This window comes from Chenopodium album, chromosome 8 (genome assembly GCF_948465745.1).
Source record: "Chenopodium album chromosome 8, dcCheAlbu1.1, whole genome shotgun sequence".
In the NCBI taxonomy this organism is placed as follows: Eukaryota; Viridiplantae; Streptophyta; class Magnoliopsida; order Caryophyllales; family Amaranthaceae; genus Chenopodium; species Chenopodium album.
Genome location: NC_137841.1, coordinates 66,683,654 through 66,706,497, shown reverse-complemented (window position 1 = coordinate 66,706,497; position 22,844 = coordinate 66,683,654). Strand labels below are relative to the sequence as shown.

The following is a 22,844-nucleotide window of genomic DNA, read 5'->3' as shown; positions in this document are numbered from 1 at the left end:
AAAAAAAAAAAAAAGAGGTTCAAATTTCTATATAATTGATCGTTCATTATTCATCCAACTAAGAATGGTTGGGCACTTGGGTTATATATATAAGTTATTTATCCATTTATTCTGTCCAAATGAACATTTGACCTATAGTAATCCGACCAAAAAAGACATAAAGGCTTTACATAGTTAATACCTATATGATTGATCTATACAATAATGACATAAGATTGTATAAATAAGCAGGATGTAATGTTCCATATTCAACTAAAAGAATGAATTTCATGCAAGATAATGGAAGCTTAGTGAGTTAGTGGTCTTAGAGAATATGACAACTTTAATTTCTTGCAAGGAATCTATAGAGAAAGGGAAAACATATAGAAGCAAGAAAGAATCAAAATAGACCATTGATATGATTCACTAATTAATTTAACTAAACAAGCAACGATTGGAAAATTCTTGTGCTTATAAGCCTATAAGAGGATAAATTCAGACAAAATAATTTAGGTATAATTAAGTTTATACAAATAATTTCAAACAAAATAGGGTCGGACTTATTCACTACATATAAAATGTATATGTTGTTGTAAAATTAATTTTATTTAAGTTCAGTTAATATAAGTTCACAAAATAAGTTGAAACAAACAGTTCAATGCCTTATTATTGATTATGTTCGACTGAGCTAAGGTGGTTAGTTTTTCTAGTTTAGGCCAACCGGCTAAGGTTACACTCTTTACTACATAATATTTAAAAAATTAGTATAATAATATATACTTCATATTAAATTATTTAAAACCCCGTCACCGAAGACTCGATGATTTGGATTCTCTCAATTAAATAAACAAAATCAAGGTAGGTTGCTTAATCTTTAGTATGATGTGGAGAATTACTTGCTTAATCATGCATGCATTGCTTTCCTACCAGAGACATCATTGTTGTAAATGCATGAACTATGAGAATATGTTCGTGGACATTCTTCTTAGTATATATCAATGAATATAAAAATTTGAAGCAACCAAATCTTGGTCATTTTTTAATAATCATTTGTTGCCTTGTTAGGAGTTGTGTTTCACTTTTCCCATCAAATAAACGACCAGTTGTTATAGTGGGTATCAATTTTAGGAAGTTGAAAATTGACTACCACATATTATTATTAGCATTTAACTAAATTATTTTATAATTTGGTCAAATTAGAACTTTACTTTATAGTGATTGATTTTTGGACTTGTGTATACTAGTAGTAGGTTACTTCCCAATTTCCCATTAACTTGTGTAAATTTTGAAGTCTATAAACTTGTTTATGATTAAGAAAAAGTAGTTTCTATTACATTGTTATCACTTTTCAAATTATCATCATCAATATCAAGCCTAATTTTTATTATGTATACGCTAATATAACTTATACATTTCTTATTTGATAATGAAGAATTCCCTATATTAACTGCTTGCTAAGTTGCTATAGATGCAATGGTTGGGTTGCGGATTGTACAGAGGCAAACCGAGTTGCGAATAACGAACCATGAAATCAAACATACAAATAATCTTACAGTTGATGTTAGAAAGGGTAACTAGGTAAGCCCAACACCGCGATAGGCTTGGATACGTGGTGGGTTTGAGTTCGTAGTTTGAGTCATGATGGATGATTGACAGATTGTAGACTATTGAGTATATTCGTTAAACAGAGGCTTGCAAAACCTGCTGATAATTCAGAGTTTAACATTTTGAGTAGGATTTGTGAAAGAATCTCACTGCAGATCAATATAAGTTTATCCAAATCTTCTGTAAATGACTAAATAAGGTTCATAAATAATAACTAATGTTACAAAAATCCAAAATTTGTGAGCTAAATGAATGGCTTAGTTCAGAAAGTAGCTTTGATTCCCATATAGTTGATGCACTTAGTTTTGACAGCCTGAATCCGACTTTACTCTTTGGAAATAGAGGATGCTTAATGCAGTACTTGGGATTTTGTCCTTAGAATCGATCTTAGAGAACCAGGAACTCATGATGCTCTGAGCACGGCTTGGACTGCTACTGGGCCACCTATCTACCAGCCTAAATCCAAACTGAGATGCTGCTGAAAGTATAGATGGCTCATCCACTCTTCGTAAGACATGGCAGAGAATTAAGGCTGGTTCTGACAGCACTCCAGAGGTGCTATCAACTGATAGAAGCTTTGCAGTGGTGGAAAACAAGGGTAATATAGCTTCAGAAATGTATGTCACGTCTGTACCTATGATGACGTCAAAGCCTCTATCATTCTCTTTTTTGATCGCATCGATGTGTTCTTGATTACCCCAGTGCAGCGTTCTAACCAATAATTTGCCAAGCTGTGTTGATTTGAGATTTTCAGAGACATTTTGTGCCAACAAGTCAAGTGTACTAGCATCTGCATCTGTGGCTACTACAAGATGTGCTGACTGAGCAGCTATCATTGAGCATATGCCTGAACAACCACAACCTAGTTCCAAAACTCGTCTGCCTGCTGTAATTGATGGATTTTCAACAAGGATAGAAGCCATCAAACGAGCAGATTCCCACAACATCAAGCCAGTAGATCTACAAGTGTGCTGATTCTCTTTGGAGAGAACCTTAATCTTGAAATTCAAGTCTCCAAAACTGATATCGATAACCTGGATTAAGAATGTGGCTACATTAACATGAGGTTAAACAGGCACATAAAAAGCTTTGATTCTGATTTTAGACACTGTCTGAGAGAACACGAAACAAAACAAAACAATGTCTGCAAACATGAATATTTTTCCCACTCTTATTTTCTTCCCTATCCTCTATCAAGAAATGTAAAATTCCCGATAGTTGACAGTCTTGACTAAACTACTCAACCCCAGTTCACTTGAGATGTTATAATAAGTAGCATACTGAATAAACATAATAAGAATAAGTTTTGTTAAGGTTAACTTTTTACAGAGACTATCACACAAAAGTCATCACAAACCAGAATCAGAGTTCTAAAATCTTGGTTTACCTCATCATTAGAAGGTGAAACACCAAACATTTGTGCAGCCAAGCCTTCTGACATGTCAAATTCTACAGTAAGAGGCACCTCAGCAGCAGCTTCCTTCACTTCAATTTCAGTACTTCCTCCATCAAGGGTGCTCTTACTTAGGTTCAAATCATTCTCCATTGACGGGACACAGAATACACCTTGTATCCAACGTCTACAATTACACATAAACGAACAGGGATCAGATGAAAGGTTTTCAACTTGGCAACTATAGTTATGTTGCATTATAAAGAAACACCTGAATTATATCACTACAAGCAAAATAATACAATGCTTTTGGCTTTAGTGATGCATTTTTCAACACCCACACGAAACTAGATCACCTAGAGGCACAAAAAATTGAAGTGATGGAATATTATATTCATCCATCATTTTCATTCATGAAATTGAAAGTTTAACAAAGTACTCCAGGGCGCACTTTAAATCTTGGAAAAAAAAGTAAAGCGATGGATATATCATATTAGAAAGTTCTCATGATATCAAGAATGTAGAGTATATACAGCCTAGTTTTACGCACATATATATACATTAACAATTTAACATGCAATTGTCTGGACTCTGGATACACCAAATAAGGTTGTCTCAAGAAAGCCTAGACACAATGTCAAGTCCATGGAATGAATGCCTACAGACAATTAATTGTTCAAGACATGACGCAAACATTGTCTTTTGATTCACATATTGCAGTGCACTAGAGTAGGAACTTCTCAACAGAAAATTGACAGATGCAGAGTTAGAGTAAAGAGCACAGGCTAAACAAGTCTTAAAAAATTAGGTGTGTATACACTATAGCTGCAGTCTCATTTTTTGATAATAAACACTTCCACAGCAGACCTCTGCAGCTTAGAATCAAGGAAAAGAACTGCAAACTCTATACATACCGGTTCATAACCAATTCACGAGATCGATTCTCTACTTGTTTGCAACACAACCCAATTTCTTCAGTTACAAATCCATTTTCTTCAAACAAATGTGTCAGGTATTCCTCAGAAAAGTAGAAGGCTCGCTGGATTGAAAATTTAACATATAAGTCATTGCACAAATAAGATTGTTGATTGTTAACACAAACAATATACATAAATAAAACTTACTGTACCATCACCTCTGACATAGAAATTCTCACTGATTTTTTTATCTTTGCATGTAAATCTCTCCTGCCACAATTTAAGATAACTCCATCATACAATAAGCACAGTAAAACTTTAAAAGTTAACACAAAATATAATTTCTTGGCATTTTTCCACCCAACCTTAGCATAACTTTCTTTACAATTATTTATTCATTTTCAAGGGGAAGGGTGAGCAGGAGGTGGGAAGAGATAACCTCAATTAAAGTAAGTAAGAAACTGTTGAGGTAATTATCTCTCCCTTTTGAGAGAGGGTGGAATGGTTGGGGGCATGCAGCTGTTGAGGTAATTATCTAAGTATAGCAAATTCCACAATTCAGGTACACCAAAAGAATGATGATATTCCAGAATATCTAAGCAGGATACAAATATAAACTAGCACAAATTCAGAATGCTCTCAACTATCAAGAAGTAAATATGAGATATCCACAATTGCAAACAGCTGAAACCAAAAACGATAGAGCAATACCTGAGCTAGATCACCAGTGGCATAATCACGGAAAAGTACAAGGCCATTTGGCTGGAAAAGAAAAGAAAAAAGAGAATGGTTCAGATTGTAGAAAAATATGTCCCAACTGCGTAGAAGTTGAAATATATTAAGCAATAAACTTCTATAAAATTAAACTTCTAAAAATTTACCTTGAGAATTTTTCTGATATTTTGTAATGCTAGTGACATTTTCTCAGGCGACACTGCAGACAAGACAAATATCTGTTTAAAGGGTCAGCTAGTTGAATAGAACATCAAAGATTCTTAACACATAATTAGTCCCAGAACTTGCCCAATGATGATAGAGGACATTTGTAACATGTTCAGGGCTTTAATATAGGTTTATGTTATAGACTAGGATTTTCAGATTATAAGATTTATTGAACAAGAAATTTAAAGATAAAAGCTTGAGTCTTTGATTGATAATGGCAGATATTTGGAAACAAAAGTTATAGATTAATAGCTTTAGGCTATTAGTCTCTTTGATAACTTTAGGTTATCACTCCTTTAGTAACTTGAGGTTGCCATTCTCTCTCATTTCCTCAATACAAATCTCATACCCTTGTATATTATGCTACTACCCTTTTATAATCAAGAGAAACTACAAAAATAACCTAATAATATAATGTTTGTCATCTACTGCTCAAGAGTATCAGAATTTAGTTCTATGTTGCCACATTCCCTAGTGCTTCTTCCTTAATTAATTTTGTCTCCTAGTATTGGTCTTTGTACCGGGTCAATTACAGTTTAAAAGCAAGCAGCCTGCGAATATCAATTAGTTGCTTCAAGTTTGACAGAAAAGTTGTTTCAAAAATATTCTCATAATTCTATAGTGACATAGCTCAATTTGATAGAGGTTTGTTTTTTATTTATTAATTTTTTTTAAGGAAAGGTACACATAAGTTAGGAAAGTATTCTCTCAGGACTAATGATAAAGGTTTAAATGTTACACTGTGATACTATACAATATGCAGTTTTTCAAATGTATATAGTTGTAAATGACTATGAACACTATAGTGCCAAAGAGGCAACAAGAGAACCCAAAATGATTATATGTATACCATAGTCACAATGTCCACAGACGAGGAAGGTATTTGTTTGCTCAGGTCATCATTTGTCAGATCGCAAACAAATGCATTAACGGAGGTCTCTGAGTATTCTCTGTGCGACTGCAAATGCAGAAAGAAAAAGAGTCCCATCAGAGAAAATCAATTGTTCAGTTAAAAAGCCAATAAAAAAATATAATCACTTGAAGAATAAATATGTCATGCGTAAATTCATAAATTGCTTGGGGCAGGGAAAGAAGGGGGAGGGGGGTGTTACAAACCTTCACTAAACTTATAGCTCGCTGAGAAAAGTCACATGCATGTACAAAGACGTCTGGGTATGTAGCACGAAGAGGGAAAATGGTATTCCCAGCCCCACATCCAACCTGTTTGTTAATCCATAGATAGGCAGTTAGATATGTTCAACAAAAAGCTCATTACTAAGCACCTAAACTGGTACAATCACACACAAAAATCACTACAAGCCCCATGAGAATTTTTTGCGATCATAGAAAACTAGTACAGAACATAAGACAACGTAGCTCCACTAAAAGAATTCGGCAGACAAATCAGATGATGAGTGGACAGCAGACCTCTAGAAGAACTTTTCCTCCAGGACCCTGAAATATACATACAAATATTTTTAGAACATTATGAATACATTAATAGGAAATACTACGTCATTATGTAAAGGAGTAATGCTCAATGAAACCTAGATCTTACAGTAAAGTGGCGACCCCATTCTTTGTCCAAGTAATGTCGATCCTTGAAGAACTGATGCATAACAGACAAATTATTAGTTACCAATTACAGCACTAGGGATTCAAAAGTTATTGAAAATATTTTATATCATGGCATATCTATTAAGTTTCTCATACTAAATGAACATTTTGCAATGGGCACGCACATGTCCACCCTATGCTCAATGTGTAGCACAAATCAACGAAATTGGAAGGACCTCATAAAGATGAACTCTCGGTGTTTCATGGGATTCACTCAAAGAATATGTCATATCAGGTCAGAATTGCAATTGCAGGTCAATATATGGGGCAATGCAGTTGGAAATAGGGGCTCTTCAATAGAAAGTCTAGAGCCACATATTCAGAAATTAAGTCAGGGATCCCAATTCTAAGTTCTTCCAGGGTTTTCTTATACAAGGCAGGTATTTAAACGGGTAAGAGTCCTTAACAACGAGGATGAAAGTGAGGATCAAACCTTGAAAGTCCTCAGCACTCAAAACACAAAATACTGAGCTAGCCAAAGTCAGCGATCGATGTCGTCAATACTACAACTTGAGGCAATAGCTACTAGATAATAAAATGTTTGGTTCCAAAGTGGTAACACTAGTTACAATCCTACATATTAAGTAAAAATTGTACCATAGATTCCCTACAGAAATGCATTTACACATGTTTCAAGCTTATATACCTCGTATTATTCTGTAAATCAACAAACTCTCATTACAAGGCATAGAAACAATCTAATTAAAATCAATTCTCAAACAAAGAAACAATGAATGGTAAGTTTTTCATTTCAATTGTAAATGAAGCGCACATCTAATAACACATTAATAATAAAAAAAAAAATTCTGGAAGAAAAGAATTGAAATAACTTACCTTGTCTTGGTGACGCTTATAAAAAATATCCCAGTACTTTTTAGCATCCTTTTCATATTTATCTGCAATAAAAATATCAAATTCTTATAAATAACCAGAAATTAAAATTTAAAAAAAAAAGGGGGGTTTTTTCCCTTTAATTCTGGATAGAAAGAGAGGAGACCTTTCCAGAAGGAAGAAATTCCAGAATTAGCAGCTGGGTATATTTGAATCTTTGTTGTAGCTGCTTGCTGCTCACCAGATTCAGAAGAATTAGATGCCATTGTTATTGCGAACTATTATGATTGTTCCTGTAATTTTTTCCACATTAAGAATTGGAAACATGATTTTTGAATGAAAATTGATAATGGGTTTTAGATAAAATTATATTTTTTTTGAGGAGCATAAAATTATATTGCTAGTTCGAATTATAGAATCAATTGATCAAGAAATTGAAAAATTGTAGAAAAGGAAGAAGCAGAGAAGTAAGATGTAGTACCTGCCGCAAATGATGAACTGTTGAAAAAAGAAGAAGAAATTGAAGGCAGCCCAAAGTTTAAGTGTCAGTTTAACTTTAGACCCCTTGGTGAGGGTTTTAACGATTTGTTGTCCAACCTACTCGCGTGTTTTTTTAAGTGTTACAGTTTGACCAAACATGCATAGCGAGACACAACTTTGACTATTAATTTATCTAATTATATGTTAGTAAAAGTATAGGGAATTTGATATTATGAAAGTATATATTACAACGAATCCAACAATATATTATGGAATAGTAAAAAAAGAAGTCAAACTGTAACACTTAAAAAAAAAAACACGGAAGGAGTAAGCTACATTGCATTGTCAAGGTATTAATTTGACTTTATTTTTATATAAGATATTAAGATACAAAAAATCATTATTTTATAAAATTTATATCAATACCTAACAACATATTTTATCATAAAATTTGTTTTTAATTTTTAGTAAAAAAACTATAGCAAAAGCTAATATATAAATAGTGAAAAAATTCAAACGTGTCAATTATTCTAGAAAGGAGGAACGAGATCAAGGTGGTAAGAGGTCAAAATTTGATGTTTGACTGTTTAGTTAATAGATTATAGGTTTAAGGAGTTTGGATTTTGGAATAAATAAATCTCAATTAGATTTGTTTTAAAATAAATAAATAAAATAAAGGGAAATTCTCATTGGTAGCAATGTAAAATTGCACATTCTCAATGGTAACAAAATTTTTTACAAATTCTCGAAAATAGCATTACTTTTGATAAATTTCTCTAACATGACAATATTTTTCTAATTAACAAATATTTAGCAAATTGATCATCATCATCAACTCGCCCACCCCATGGAACCCCCACCCTATTGAACCTCCACCCTGTCGAGCCCCCATCTAGCACCACCACCTGCACCGTCTCCCTGTCTCACCGACCCCATGACAACCCAAACGAAGCCCCACCCAATTCGACCCCCGCCCCAAACCACCACCCCACCCAATCGATCGAGCCCCATCCAGTCGAAAACCCAACCTAATCGAACCCTCGCAATCGAAACCCCAACCCAATCAAACCCCTAGCCAATCGAACCCCCACCCAGTCGAAACGCCACAATCGAATCCCCGCCCAACTCTATGGTGGTCAAATTGAATTTGTCGGTGGCTATGGTGGTCGAAATTGGGTAAGCCCAAATTGGGTTCGGTTTGGGGTTAACAGCTGATGGTGGTTCGATGGGGTATGGTGGAGATGGTGGTCGAAGGATCGATGGGGTGTCGCGGAGATGATTGAAGGTTGATGAATGATGGTGGTTCGATGGCTATGGTGGTATGATAGCTGTGATCTTTGGTGGCAATGTCGTTGTGTTTAAGTTTTTACTTGTTCGATCTCTCTAACTCAAGTGCAATTATCAAAAATTATTTCAAACAAAAAACAAACTTTCTGCATTAAATTGTCGGATGCCCTGTTTTACTTATGAACTAATGTTGATGAAGTATGGTTATTGTAGGTATCATTCAATAAATTAAGTGAGGGTAATTTAGTAAATTATTATTACATAACCATGGTTAATGTATTTTAGGCTAATATATCACATTTAATAAAATAAAGCTATACAAGGGAATAATTGTAAAACTAATGCTATTTAAGAGAATTTGACAAAAATTTTGCTACCATAGAGAATTTACAAACTTTTATTGCTACCAATGAGAAAAACCCTAAAATAAATAATAAATAAATAACCTCAACTAGACGGTGGAGGTGTATGTATAGTGATCAACTACTCACCGTGCAAATGTTGAACATCAAGCTTAATTTTAAAGAGCATAAACCTTTTCATATCACTAATATTCATTTATACATGAGAAAAGAAAAATGTACAAAATTTCTTCGAGTTAGGCTAGTCCAAATGTTGAAGAACTCTAGTTTTAATGAATAAAAACATGTAAAAAAAGGGGGAAGACAAAAAAGTGTGGAAAAAGATCATGAGACCAAACCACAACTGAAAATCTAAAGCAATAATTCAATATGTCATTTACATAATTACATTTGCAAAAAATTGGTAGAAGATATAATGCTAGCATCCTGCCATCCTCCATTTTCAGTTATCTTCCAGACCCAAGGTTTCTAAGGCCATATTCATGGAACGAACTTATATCCCAATTTTCTGTGGTTGATGAGGAGGACATCAAAGCAACTGCAACCGATCTCATGGTAGGTCGCAAGTCGGGATTCTCATGAGTACATGCTCTTGCTAGCTCTACCATCTGTAAAACATTAAACATATAGTAACTCTTAATACAAACATCTTTTAGAACTGAAATTAGCCAACATACGTTATTGCTTGATCATATTCACCTTGAGGACAGAGTCAAGAGGGTAGTCTACCCCTAGTCTTGGATCCACTAGTTTGCATATGCTGTTCGGATCAGACTCACTATAAGCATCCTGGAACTGTTACATGGAGAAAAAATTATTAATAATGAAGTTGGTAAGAACAACTGCATTAGGCATATCGATTGAAATAAAAATCGATTAAGAAACGGTGAATGGTTTAAAAGAAACATCACACAATAATTTCCTCTTTTTTTTTTTTTTTTGAAGCAAACACGATAATTTCCTTTATTGCTAAACAAATACTAGCTTTTCTATATTGACTTGTTCTTAAAAGAATGTCTAATTTACTGGCACTGGAACATATTTATTTACTACATGCATTCTTTTTCTAATATACTTTGTTTGTTATCAATATTGTATATAAAGAAAGTAACATAATATATATATAGAAGTGGTATGATTAACCAAAAACAGATTGTTTACCAAAGTAGCAAGGCCCTGTGGTTGAAGAGATGATTCACTTCCTTTTACCACAGCTTCCTTGCCTGATATGAGTTCAAAGAGAACAACACCAAAAGCGAAAACATCTACTTTGGGAGAGACATCACCAAATTGGGCGTACCTGTATACAGCCAAATAGTTAGGATCTCTATGAGGCTAGTACATTTGTTATTAAGCAGCTGAAAGACAGAACCATTGGTGCAAGAGATTAAGCCATGATTAGACATAATAGTACCTTTGCTAATCCTAAAAGATATTCCACGCAGAAAAAGATTAAACAAATCATCATGATACAACAATCATGGATTAGCAGTAGCATGGGACTTCAAATATTTAAGAATATCATTTATAAAAAATGTAGGGGAAAAAAATTGAATCAGAAAAATTCCTTTACCAGCAAAATTAAGCAGGAAAGCCTCCTAGAATTTCAATATTAACTTCCACAGTTATTAGAAATTTGACTACATGAAAGCAAAAACTACTGTAGGCTATTGGATAAATCTAGGATGCCCCTTTTGCAAGCTTATATGTTGTCAATTATGAGCAATTCTTGTCCAGCAATATTATGTAAAGGAAGATGCTTATACCTTTCTTTGACCATGATGACAATTGGCGAATAAGAAAACATGATTAGAGACATCTCATGTGGACCAGATGCTGAACTGTTGAAGAAGGATGCTTAAACACCTTTATGGGCTATCACTAAATCATTCTGCTTGAGTTTGTAATTTCTTCATCACTAAATGATGCTATTTCAAACAAGCACTATCAATACCTGATTGTTTCCATATGATGATGTTATCACCTCAATGATGGATCTTGAATCCTTAACTACAACGATTCTCCACTTCCAAGTGTTCCAACTCCTTGATAAAGCTTCTTCTCCTCATTCCATTAACCTTGTCAAGGGCATGCTCAGAATTAATATCCCTTTAAGTTAATTTATTCTCTTACAGGGTTAAGATGCCAAGAGAATTTTAGTAAATGTACTAACTAACCAATCATCCAGTGCACCTTCCTCTCTAAACCAAAATAACCTCCCATCTGATGGCTCTAACATTTCTAAACACCTCTTCATGCAAATACCTCAAGCTTCTCTTTAACAAACTTCAGCAGTTCAACTTCTTCATAATATAAACCTCTACTTGATATTCTTATCACAACTCCATGAAAATTCAATTGCAAAACTGGAATCAATGACCGACGTGTTCTAAGAATAAAGGAGGGGGGGGGGGGGGGGGGGGGGTTATTATGTCAGACTCCAAAATAACATGCAAACGATTCCAATTCCCAAACAGCCCTACTCCTTAAGACCTGTACCATATTTGAGCACTCCTCATCCCACGATTCAGTTGTGGAAAATTTTCCACACCCACCCCAGGTTCATTGTAATTTTTTTTTTGAAATAAAAACCCTATGTAGAAAGCCAAGGCTGAGAGGCTGTGCATAGAACAAAACAACCAGGAAGTGTTTGAAAATACCAGCCTTCTTTGCCATTCTTCTTCTTGGTTGCTTGGTTAATTATATTACATATATATATATATATATATATATATATATATATATATATATATATATATATATATATATATATATATATATATATATATATATATATATATAAACATGAAAAGTTGACATTGTGAAGTGTATTGAGACAAATCTAATAAGACTCCATATGACTATATTAATTCCTTATATATGAGTCACAATATATGATTAAAGAGGAGTGTGCTAATAGTGTGAAAAGTGCACACATTGCAATATCTGTGGAAAGCAAGAAGTAGTAAAACAACCCCATCACCTTGACTATAATAAAATAATAATAAAAAAAAAATAACCTCACTACCAAGAATTCTCTCCGGCTCCGTTTGTTTTAATGGAAAACAATTTTTTGGGAGAATGATACCCCATGGAAAATAATTTAAAGGGAAAACACAATTATAAAAAAAATAAAATAAATAAAGTTTCTCTTTGTTTGTTTCCTTACAAGAAAAATTATATAGGAAGGGGAAAATAGGAGTGGAAAGGAGAAGATAGATGAGAGGCAAGGTAAGGGATGTAAGAAGTAGGGAGGAAAATGTGGCATACCTTTTAAAAGGAAAATATTTTCTACTCTTGGGAGAATTATTTTTCACCTTTGGGAAAATTGTTTTCCATCCCTTCACTAAACAAACAATATAAAATGAGAAAATCATTTTCAAGGAAAATGTTTTCCTTCAAAACACAAATGGAGCCTCCATCTCTAAAAATTCTTACTGTTTGGATAGAGATTGTCTCACAAAGAAAAAACCAAATAAGGAAGAACTTTTAGATGTGGAGGGAGTACTAACTAATCAACTATCACAAATTATAATAACAAGTTAATTGTTAAAACTTTTCTTTGAACAGCAGGGGTCGCTCCATCCCACTAGCATTAGGCCTAGGACAGTGATCAAGCCAACTGGATGGAAGAACTAAACCGAAGCCAAATTAGCATAATTTACTAGAAGCCTACAACTGCTTGGGGTGTATGTAGTAATATCATGGTCATTTTCTAAATAACATACTCTGGTGGCATGTATCCAAATGTGCCCACTAAACGAGTTGGTAAAGACGCATTTCCAACCTCCACTAGCTTTGTCAATCCAAAATCTGCAACCTGCAAATTTAGCGGATTGTGAGCAAATAAAGTATTGAATGGCTATTAAACAAACGTGCAGTTACTTGAAGTACCTTTGCATGGAAATTATTGTCAATCAATATGTTCGCAGATTTAATATCACGATGAATGTAGACAGGTACAGTGTGCTCATGGATATATTCAAGGCCTCTTGCTGAATCAAGAGCAATTTGTACTCTGGCATGCCATGGCAGGACAGCTTTTCCTGAAAATAGATAGGCAAACATGTTGGACTGATAGAATATTTATGCCAGAGGAGAAAAACAGAAGGAAGTCGGTTTTCCACAGAGATAGCTCTACCTGAACCACGCAAATGTTGACTCAAGGTTCCATTTTCAACATACTCATACACTAGGAAGAGATAATCCTCAACACAGTATCCAATCAAGCGAACCTGCACTCACATACAGTAGACATGAGTATATTCATAGGAGACTGGTTGTAATAGAGTAATAGACATCATATTAAATACAGCATACATTATTATACTCAGATAATCCTCATTTCCAGTGGAACTGTAATAGACATCAAATTGGTTGCGGAGAACAATATCTAACATTCCAACTAAACAGTTATGGTCAAATCTAAGTAAACCAGATGCATGAAAAGGTTCATTCAATATTCAATTTTACTTCATACATGACATAAGTACTAACTTCAGCTCAAAAATAAACTTAAACACGAGAATAGAGAGGGGGGAAAGAAAGCTCCAATATCACAGGACCAGAAACCAAGTATCCGATAAACTCCTTGTGAGACTAAGATTGTGTCATGAATCTGGTGATTGTAAGAGCCACCAACCCAAAAAAAAAAAAAAAAAAAAAACTGATCCAAATGTCTCATAGAAAAAGAACCAAACAGAACCAAGCCAACCCAAAAAGAATTTCTAGCACTAAACCAGCCTCCTATGAATACACTCAGCAGTCAGCACTAGGACTGTAGGACAGTACAAAATTTCTACTGAAAGAGTATTATCAAGCCTGGAAACTAGCTTAAATTTCTGCGGGAAGATGATCTATTTCATTTCATCACTAGGACAGTATAATAATTTCTACTGGAAGAGTATTATCGAGCACTGGAAAACAGCATAAATTTGCATCCTCATTAGGGCCATCATTTCATAAAAGGGTTCATTCTCACATTAGCTGAAGAAATGTAGAAGTGACTGGGGATGTAAAGAGATTATAACAGGATCTGCAAGACAAATATAGTATACGTTTCTTCTCAGCCCCTTTTGGTAAGAGATGTCTAAAAGAGAAGCCTCAAGTCTGTCAAGGACACATTAATGCCTGATGACTTTTACAAGAATCCAGGTTACCGCAAGGTAAGAGGGTTTCAGTTGTACGTAGACTAATTCTGACACAGCAGAAAGATAATTTCCATTAGAAGTTTGATTGCATAAACAATTTTTATCTTGTATTTCATTGATATGAAGCAAGGACATCAAACTGGAGCATTAAATGTACCAACTCAAAGCTAAAAAGTTGACCAGCATTGACTCTTTCACTTTGATTAAAAAAAAAAAAAAAAAAAGGGGACTATAAATGTTAAGAAGCAAGATCATCTACCAATAAATAGATGCAGATAAGTTTTCATGGAGTCCAAAGGATAAGAGATTTTTTTCTCAAAGACCCTGTATCATGATCCTTGGCTCCTTGCACATACCCTAGTTGAAGTCTTCGCTTTTATTCTCTCTCTCTCTCTCTCTCTCTCTCTCTCTCTCTCTCTCTCTCTCTCATGACCCTTGGCTCCCTCAATATGCAAGAAGAGCCAATCAACATTATCAATTTGTCATTATTAACAATTGATGAGTCTCCTACTCGATTACAAGAAAGAGACTAAGTTTGAATCCCAACATCTCTCTACTCTCTTTACAAAGGAGGTCCCTTTTCTCATTTCTAGAGGGATTGTAACCAATAAAAAAATTGCTGGTCCACTTAAACATTGAAAATCCTACCTAAATCAGATACTTAATTTTGCAGCAGGGAACAAGAATGCAAGTTATATAGTAATTTAATAGAGTATAATATATTAACAATAAACACTTAGACTCTAGTTCAGCACAAAACAGCTTATAAACCAATAGCATCAAAGGCTCAAAGTTACTGACTGATCTGACATATTTCAGGGGGTGAGTGTGTACCAAGTTCAAGTGATGAACATGCGTCAAGACCTTCAGTTCAGCAAGAAATTCTTTTGTTGCTTGCATATCCATCTTCTTGATAGCTGCTTTCTGAAGATGCAATATATTGAACAAACTAAATTTATGTTCTTATATATAGAACGATGAACATTATAACTATTTGTATTTGTACACACAGGAAAATAAATAAATAAATGCATCTACGAACCTCGCCTCTTAGCTCGCCATAGTAAACAGCTCCAAATCCACCTTGACCAATTTTGTTAGCCAAACTGAAATTACTAGTAGCATTTGCAAGCTCTTCATAAGAAAATTCCACTGACTTATCAACTGCTATGCCAGGATGCTTAGGATTAACAGCTACAGCTTCAGATGGTCCGGTTACATGTTCTGTTCACAATAAAAGCAAACAATATTAACCCGGCACAATAGTGTGTTTATGGTTTCTAGTATAGAACTAATAGGGTTGAGGTATTTGGGATCATATGATGGCTTAGCTTCTTGGTTTATGGCATCTGCCATCCGGTGCTTCTCCAACTAATTGCTTTGATATTTGATAAGCTTTCTTCTAGTTTATTTTTATAAAAATAATATTTTTAAAAAAAAAGTCATCATGCAGTCGGTTTGTTTAGTGGCTTCTCACATTTTCTTGATATATTTTAATTCTTATAGAATTAAAACTTTTTTAAAAAAAAAAAAAAAAAAAAAAAAGTAATAACACTTATAAATGATTCAAGAGTTCACCACAAAGAGATGAAGAGTACCAGCTGGTGTTAACAGGAAATCAGGCTTATCCAAGGCTGCTGCTTTCCTCTTCTTTCTTCTTATGTAGACAAGATACCACGCAATCAAGAACACACACAATCCAACTGCCACACATATACCAGCTATGGCTCCGGGAGAAATTCCTGGGAGCAGGCAAAACAATTGTCACGAGGAAGTATAAACTGTTAGAACAACCAAGAGTCCAAGAATATGGAAAAGGAAGAAGACAAGAGGCTTTATTGGTGTGATATAGGATAAAAAAATTAATATTACAAAAGGAGCAAAGTCAAATACCTGTGGAAGGTCCACCAGGTCCTGGGCTGCATAAAATTTTAAAAAGATAACAAGACAATTATTTTAAGAAAGTGGCTCAAATGAGACTGATATAGTAATTGTTATACTACAAATAGATGAGTCCGGGAATAAAATAAGACTACAAGATACCTTGATTGTAATATCAGTGGAGGGTAATTTTGATTTTGGTCTGCACAAAAGAGTAATAAATTAGGGCTGGTTCAGAAAATCAGTGAACATGCTTGTAAACAGTGTCAGTTAAAAGCTTTAAGCTGAGTCATCCCAAGGTGAACAAAAGGTCATTACAGAAACATAACAAAAACTGATACTCAGAACACATTTTGTTTCCCTCCATAGATAAAATCAATGCAGCTTTTATAATAAGTAAGAAGAGTTAGCTACTTAGCTTATTATTGAACTTTTTCTTCAGCTTAATAAACATATTATTAGGTCAAAATGGCACTTAAGGGCGTGATAAAGAGCTGAAGCCTGAAACAGAGGCAAGTTGTGTAAACTCGCCTCCCCCATCTCATGTTTAAATTTTGAAATTAAATATATAAATGCTGCAGTAATTATTTACAATCTACAATGCAATCATCTGAGAAAATCAATCAGAGAGCTAAAACTCTTCCCTCCAACTATTAATAAGCTACGCAGTAGTCAGGCACAAGTGCCTGGTATTCTAGTTGTTTGCCCTTGTATATATGATATGCCGGCCCATATGATTTTTACTCAGAATTTTTTCAACCAGAAACTATGCTAAATGATTAAAAGTTATGATGCAAAAGATTCTTATTGATCTCAATTTAAACATCTGGGAAGATTGAACACATAAATAAAACCATCTCTCCTTTTCATACAAAGTATGTTACAAACAACATCCAGGCATCAGTCCTGGCATTCTAGTTGTTTGGTCCTTCTACATGGCCAACAACAACAACAAAGCCTTCGTCCCAAAATGATTTGTGGTTCTGCATGGCTAACACTCAAGAAATAATATAACAAAAACTGTCTTATGGGTGATACATATTTTTCCTTCTCCAATCTCCAATATCTTTTTTTTTAATCCACTAACATAGGCTAGTTCAGACCCCAAAGCCCTTCGTGACTGTATGGTGGGTTATCTTTAAAGTCTCTTTCCTCATTTTCTTTTATGAAATTCCTTATAAGACGCTCTGCATTATTTACACCATATTATCTACACCTCTCCCTTATTCCTCCACCTACCCAACCATGCAGTCACTAAAAGGGTTGGATTGACTTGATTTGTTTTGTTTTATATAGACACATGATGATCACTTATTACATTACCTATACTTGTGTTTAAACAAACATAATTACTTGACAAACTGAAAAGACCTTTTCACCCCAAATTTATATCTATCCATTGGTTCATTATATCAATCAATCAATCAATCAAAGCCTTAATCCCAAAAGTGGGGTCGGCTAACATGAACCAAATTTGATTATTCCGTGTAGTCATCAACATAAATCTTTCTCCTCCATCCCTTACGATCCAAAACTTCATCCTCACGTAAATCCATGCACTTCATATCCTTCCTCACTCCTTCCAACCAAGTCATCTTTGGTCTCCCTCTTCCTCGTTTAATCCCTCCATGGTCCCACTCTTCCACTCTTCGCACCGGTGCACCCTCGGGTCTCCGTCTTACATGTCCAAACCAACGCAGACGATTTTCCCTTAATTTATCTACAATGCCCGCCACACCTACTTTCTTGCGAATAACCTCATTTCTGATTCTATCTCTTAAAGTGTTTCCACACATCCACCTTAACATGCGCATTTCCGTAACCTCCATCTTTTTAATATGCTCTTCCTTAGAAGCCCAACATTCTGTACCATAGAGCAACACTGGTCTTATGGCAGTCCTGTAGAATTTTCCCTTCAACTTTAAGGGAATGCTGCGGTCGCATAGCACTCCCGTGGCCGCTCTCCATTTAAGCCACCCTGACTTAATCCTGTGGGTCACGTCTTGATCAATGTCACCATTCTTCTGGATGATCGACCCTAGGTACTTAAAACATTCACTCATGGTCAAATCCTTTCCATCCAAACTCACCACTTCATTGCTTGTCCCCCTCTGAGTGCCAAAACGACATACCAAATATTCAGTCTTACTCCGACTTAGCTTAAACCCTCTAGATTCCAACCTTTGCCTCCATTGCTCCAACTTGACATTAACCCCATCCTTAGTCTCATCCACCAAAACGATATCATCTGCGAACAGCATACACCATGGACCCTCATCTTGAATTGGTCTAGTTAATTCGTCTAGAACCGTTGCAAAAAGAAAAGGGCTTAATGCAGACCCTTGATGCAATCCGATTGTAATAGGGAAATCTTTTGTCAACCCTCCGCATGTCCTCACATTTGTTGACACATCCCGATACATATCCTTAACTAGGTCTACATACCTTCGTGGGATACCTTTCTTCAACATTGCCCACCAAAGTATCTCTCTTGGCACCTTGTCATATGCCTTCTCTAAATCAATAAAGACCATATGAAGATCTTTCTTCTTTACCCTATAAAACTCCATCATTTGTCTTATCAAATGGATTGCCTCCATAGTAGATCTCCCAGGCATAAAACCAAATTGGTTATCTGAAATGCTTGTGCATGCCCTCAACCTTTGTTCAATCACCCTTTCCCACAACTTCATAGTATGGCTCATAAGCTTAATTCCTCGATAGTTAGAACAATCTTGAGCGTCTCCTTTGTTTTTATAAACCGGGACCAAGGTGCTCTTCCTCCAATCTTGTGGGATCCTTGTAGCCGTCCATATCTTGTTGAAAAGGTTTGTTAACCAATCAATACCAATCTTACCCAAACACCTCCACACCTCTATCGGTACCCCATCAGGGCCAACCGCCTTCTTAGGTTTCATCTTCCTCAGTGCAATCTCCACCTCTACTCTCCTAATCCTTCGCACATACTCCATGTTGATTTCTTCATCACTCATAGAGGTATCTCCTATCACAACTCCATTACTTCCATTAAATAATTCATCGAAGTACCCCTTCCACCTGTCCTTGATGCCCTCCTCTTGCACTAGGACCATTTGGTTCTTATCTTTGACACACTTCACCATGCCAATATCCTTCCTTGCCTCTTGTCTTCTCTTTGCCATCTTATAAATGATCCTTTCTCCCTCCTTGGAATCAAGCTTTTCATAAACCTCCTGATATGCCTTTTCTTTTGCTTGGCGAACAGCTGCCTTTGCCTTACTCTTAGCCTCCTTATACGCTGCAAAGGTTTCATCACTCCTACATTTTCCTAAGGCTTGATAGCATTCCCTTTTTTGCTTAATTACTGCTTTCACCTCTTCAGTCCACCACGAAGTATCTCTCTGTACCGAAGTTCTTCCCCTTACTTCCCCTAAGACCTCTTTGGCCACTCTTAGGAAACAGTTCTTCATTCGTAACCAGGTCATGTCCGGATCCACCTCTCCATCCCAATCCGCTTCTTCAATTACCTTTTCTGTAAAAACCTTAGCTTTTGCATCCCTTAGGGTCCACCATCTTATCCTTGGTTCTTCTTGTCTAACTTTTTTCTTCGCCTTCTCTTTCAGACGAATAGTCATTACCAATAGCCGGTGTTGGGTGACCACACTCTCCCCTGGGATAACCTTACAGTTTATGCAACTTTGGCTATCTATGCTCCTTGTGAGCAGGAAGTCTATTTGAGTTGCATTTGCTCCATTCCGAAAAGTTATCAAGTGTGAATCCCTCTTCTTAAACCAAGTATTAGCCAAAATTAAATCATATGATTGGGCAAAATCCATAATAGCTTCACCACCGGCGTCCCTCTGCCCATACCCAAAGCCTCCATGGACACTCTCATAGCCATCTCGGCTCGCCCCAACGTGCCCATTTAGATCCCCTCCAATATATAACTTCTCTGAGTGGTGGACACCCTGCACCACCTCGTCTAGGTCCTCCCAAAATTGTCGTTTCTCTTCTGCATCTAAACCCACTTGGGGAGCATAAGCACTGATAACATTCACAATCTCCTTGCCACATAGCAACTTCAGCCTTATCAACCTATCGTTCTTCCGATAGACCTCGATCACCTCTTTTGCCAACCTCTCATCGAGAACCACACCAACTCCGTTCCTAGCTCCACCATTCCTTGTTCTGTGGCTCGTTTCTTGCCCAACATACCATACCTTATACCCCAAAACCAAGCCTCGAGCTCCTTCTCCTGTCCATCTTGTCTCTTGGAGGCACATGATGTTCACGCGTCGTCTTTTCATTACTTCTACCAATTCTGCTGATTTTCCCGTAAGAGACCCCACATTCCAAGAACCAATCCGCAAACTAAATTCTTTTCTCCCACGCTCCCTCCTGATCCCAACTCCAAGTCCTTGATTATTTGACACCACAATTGGGCAATATGGCGCGTCGCTTCTGGGCGACGACCTAGCAACCCTTACATACTTATCACTGCACCCGGGTCTGGGAAGTGCAGCGCGTCGCTCAGTAGGGAACGCCCCAATGGCACGCCCTTGCTCATTTGACACCACACTCGGGCAATGTGGCGCGTCGCTTCTGGGCGACGACCTAGCAACCCTTGCATACTTATCACTACACCCGGGTCTAGGAAGTGCAGCGCGTCGCTGAGTAGGGAACGCCCCCACGAAAATATCTGTTTGGCTCATGTCATGGGATGTGACGAAGTTTTATACTGGCTGTCACTGGCCTACCGTAACCCTCCTCCTTTATCCAGGCTTGGGACTGGCAGCGGGAAACCCACTGGCGGAGTTCATTGGTTCATTATAAAGACACAAAATAATTGACCAATTGGGTGCTACATTTATAAGCATAATCACACTAATAAAGCTTAAGAAGCAGCCGGGAGAAATAAGAAACATCCCATACATTCCAACGACCATGTATCTTCAAGTTTGAATTAGCCAAGTTTTGAGATGGAATGCAGCCGATAAGAAATGCATTTAAGAAGCTTTTTGTCCAAAATATTTCATTGTTACCGTACCCCTAACCATGCTTTTTACTGAGTTTCACAAGTTTTCAAATCCCACAACATGCATGTGCAGTTGCACAACATAACAATGCATAATAATTAAGTCACAAAATTCCAACAAGTTCAGTAACCTAAAGAAGGCAATGATCCATTCACAATTTGACAAGTAAATATTTGATAAACCTCAAGAAAAAGAAACCAGAATAAACCCCAGGTTTTAACACTCAACTAGTACAGTACATAATTTCAATGAGTTCCAGGGTGTTTGTGTGTGTGACAGTGATAGAGAGAAAGAAGATTGGTACCTCTTCCAGGAATATAAACAAGCCCATTTCCATCATTAAAGTCTGCACCAGGATTATACCTCTGCAACAAACTCGCATTCAAATTAGCTGTCCGCGCAATAGAGCTTAAGCTATCATCAGGACGAAGCGGATAAGTAATGAACAACCCATAATCCGTGGACACACTGCTATTTCCACAAGAACAATTAATAATCACATTAAGGTTGCCACTAACGGGAAGGCCAGTCGGAGTATAGTTATTAAAATTCTGAAGTGAACCAACAGTAGTAAGATTGGCATATTGGTTTGCTGCAATAGTTGTATACGTATCGCCAGTCTTAATCTGGTAACTAAAATTATGACCAAGAAAACTCCCATTTATACAATTACAAGAAAACGGAATATTGATCCGGGAATTCATTTGAATAGCACTTACATCCGTGATTTGGGGATTATAGCTCATAATATTAGCCGTTGAAGTTTGAAAATTACTTGCTATAACAAGAAGAGTATCAGCTGGCTGAACATAGTATGAAGCTAAACCCAAATCACAACCTCTACTACAGATTGATTCAACAACTACCAAATAACTAATTAAAAGAGAAAACAAAAACCCTAATTTCTTCATCATCAAACCCCAGAAAAAAAAACCCTAATCAATTGAGGGATTATTCAAGAAATCACTTGAAACCCTTTTCCCCAAATTGCATCAGAAACCAAAATTGAAGGTTTAATTGGAAAGTTGACTCTAAATAGGGTTCAAATTGAGATGGGGTTTCATATTGATTAGTCAAAGGTCAAAGATTTTAGCTGTGTTTTTTGCCATTTACATAAAAAAAATAAAAATAAATAGGATGTCCAAATGAAATACGAAACTACTATTTGAAGGATAAAATGAAATTGATGGTATAAATTAATAATTAAGAAAATCGCAGCTGACCTGAAACTTCAATCATTAGGTAGCAGCTTAAGAATGTTAATTGCCAGCAGGAAAGCTTCAAAGTTGTTGACCTCCATAACCATCCCTCTATCTTGCTTCATTTTCTCTCTCCTCTTAGACGTTAACATAAAAAAATAAAAAAAAAAATATATATATATATAT

At 35.9% G+C, this 22,844-nt stretch overlaps 2 protein-coding genes across 2 annotated transcripts; both read right to left on the bottom strand.

Moving 5' to 3' along the window:
* Positions 1-1,746: 1,746 nt before the first annotated feature.
* LOC145556329 (uncharacterized) lies at positions 1,747-7,846 on the bottom strand. The gene is made up of 13 exons (XM_081617983.1): positions 7,766-7,846; positions 7,451-7,577; positions 7,288-7,349; positions 6,395-6,445; positions 6,265-6,291; positions 5,953-6,057; positions 5,687-5,794; positions 4,776-4,847; positions 4,606-4,656; positions 4,102-4,164; positions 3,892-4,016; positions 2,972-3,164; positions 1,747-2,618 (listed from the first exon to the last, which is right to left on the bottom strand). Exons 2-13 carry the CDS (start codon positions 7,548-7,550, stop codon positions 1,884-1,886), a joined length of 1,692 nt encoding a protein of 563 aa, XP_081474109.1. The 5' UTR covers positions 7,551-7,577; positions 7,766-7,846; the 3' UTR covers positions 1,747-1,883.
* Positions 7,847-9,565: 1,719 nt separating this feature from the next.
* On the bottom strand, positions 9,566-22,604 carry LOC145642051 (chitin elicitor receptor kinase 1-like). Its single transcript, XM_081693123.1, has 12 exons — positions 21,764-22,604; positions 16,607-16,646; positions 16,457-16,482; positions 16,162-16,305; positions 15,606-15,787; positions 15,398-15,487; positions 13,555-13,648; positions 13,308-13,459; positions 13,142-13,233; positions 10,575-10,713; positions 10,113-10,208; positions 9,566-10,021 (listed from the first exon to the last, which is right to left on the bottom strand). Exons 1-12 carry the CDS (start codon positions 22,371-22,373, stop codon positions 9,860-9,862), a joined length of 1,827 nt encoding a protein of 608 aa, XP_081549249.1. The 5' UTR covers positions 22,374-22,604; the 3' UTR covers positions 9,566-9,859.
* Positions 22,605-22,844: the final 240 nt, after the last annotated feature.

Coding starts and splice junctions, on each gene's coding strand:
- LOC145556329 (XM_081617983.1), bottom strand. CDS start 7,550: ATGGCATCTAATTCTTCTGAATCTGGTGAGCAGCAAGCAGCTACAACA. Junction 3,165..3,891: donor CGTGAATTGGTTATGAACCG/GTATGTATAGAG, acceptor GTGTAATTGTAG/ACGTTGGATACAAGGTGTAT. Junction 2,619..2,971: donor TTTCACCTTCTAATGATGAG/GTAAACCAAGAT, acceptor TTCTTAATCCAG/GTTATCGATATCAGTTTTGG.
- LOC145642051 (XM_081693123.1), bottom strand. CDS start 22,373: ATGATGAAGAAATTAGGGTTTTTGTTTTCTCTTTTAATTAGTTATTTG. Junction 13,460..13,554: donor TCAACATTTGCGTGGTTCAG/GTAGAGCTATCT, acceptor ATCTATTTTCAG/GAAAAGCTGTCCTGCCATGG. Junction 10,209..10,574: donor CACAGGGCCTTGCTACTTTG/GTAAACAATCTG, acceptor TCCATGTAACAG/TTCCAGGATGCTTATAGTGA.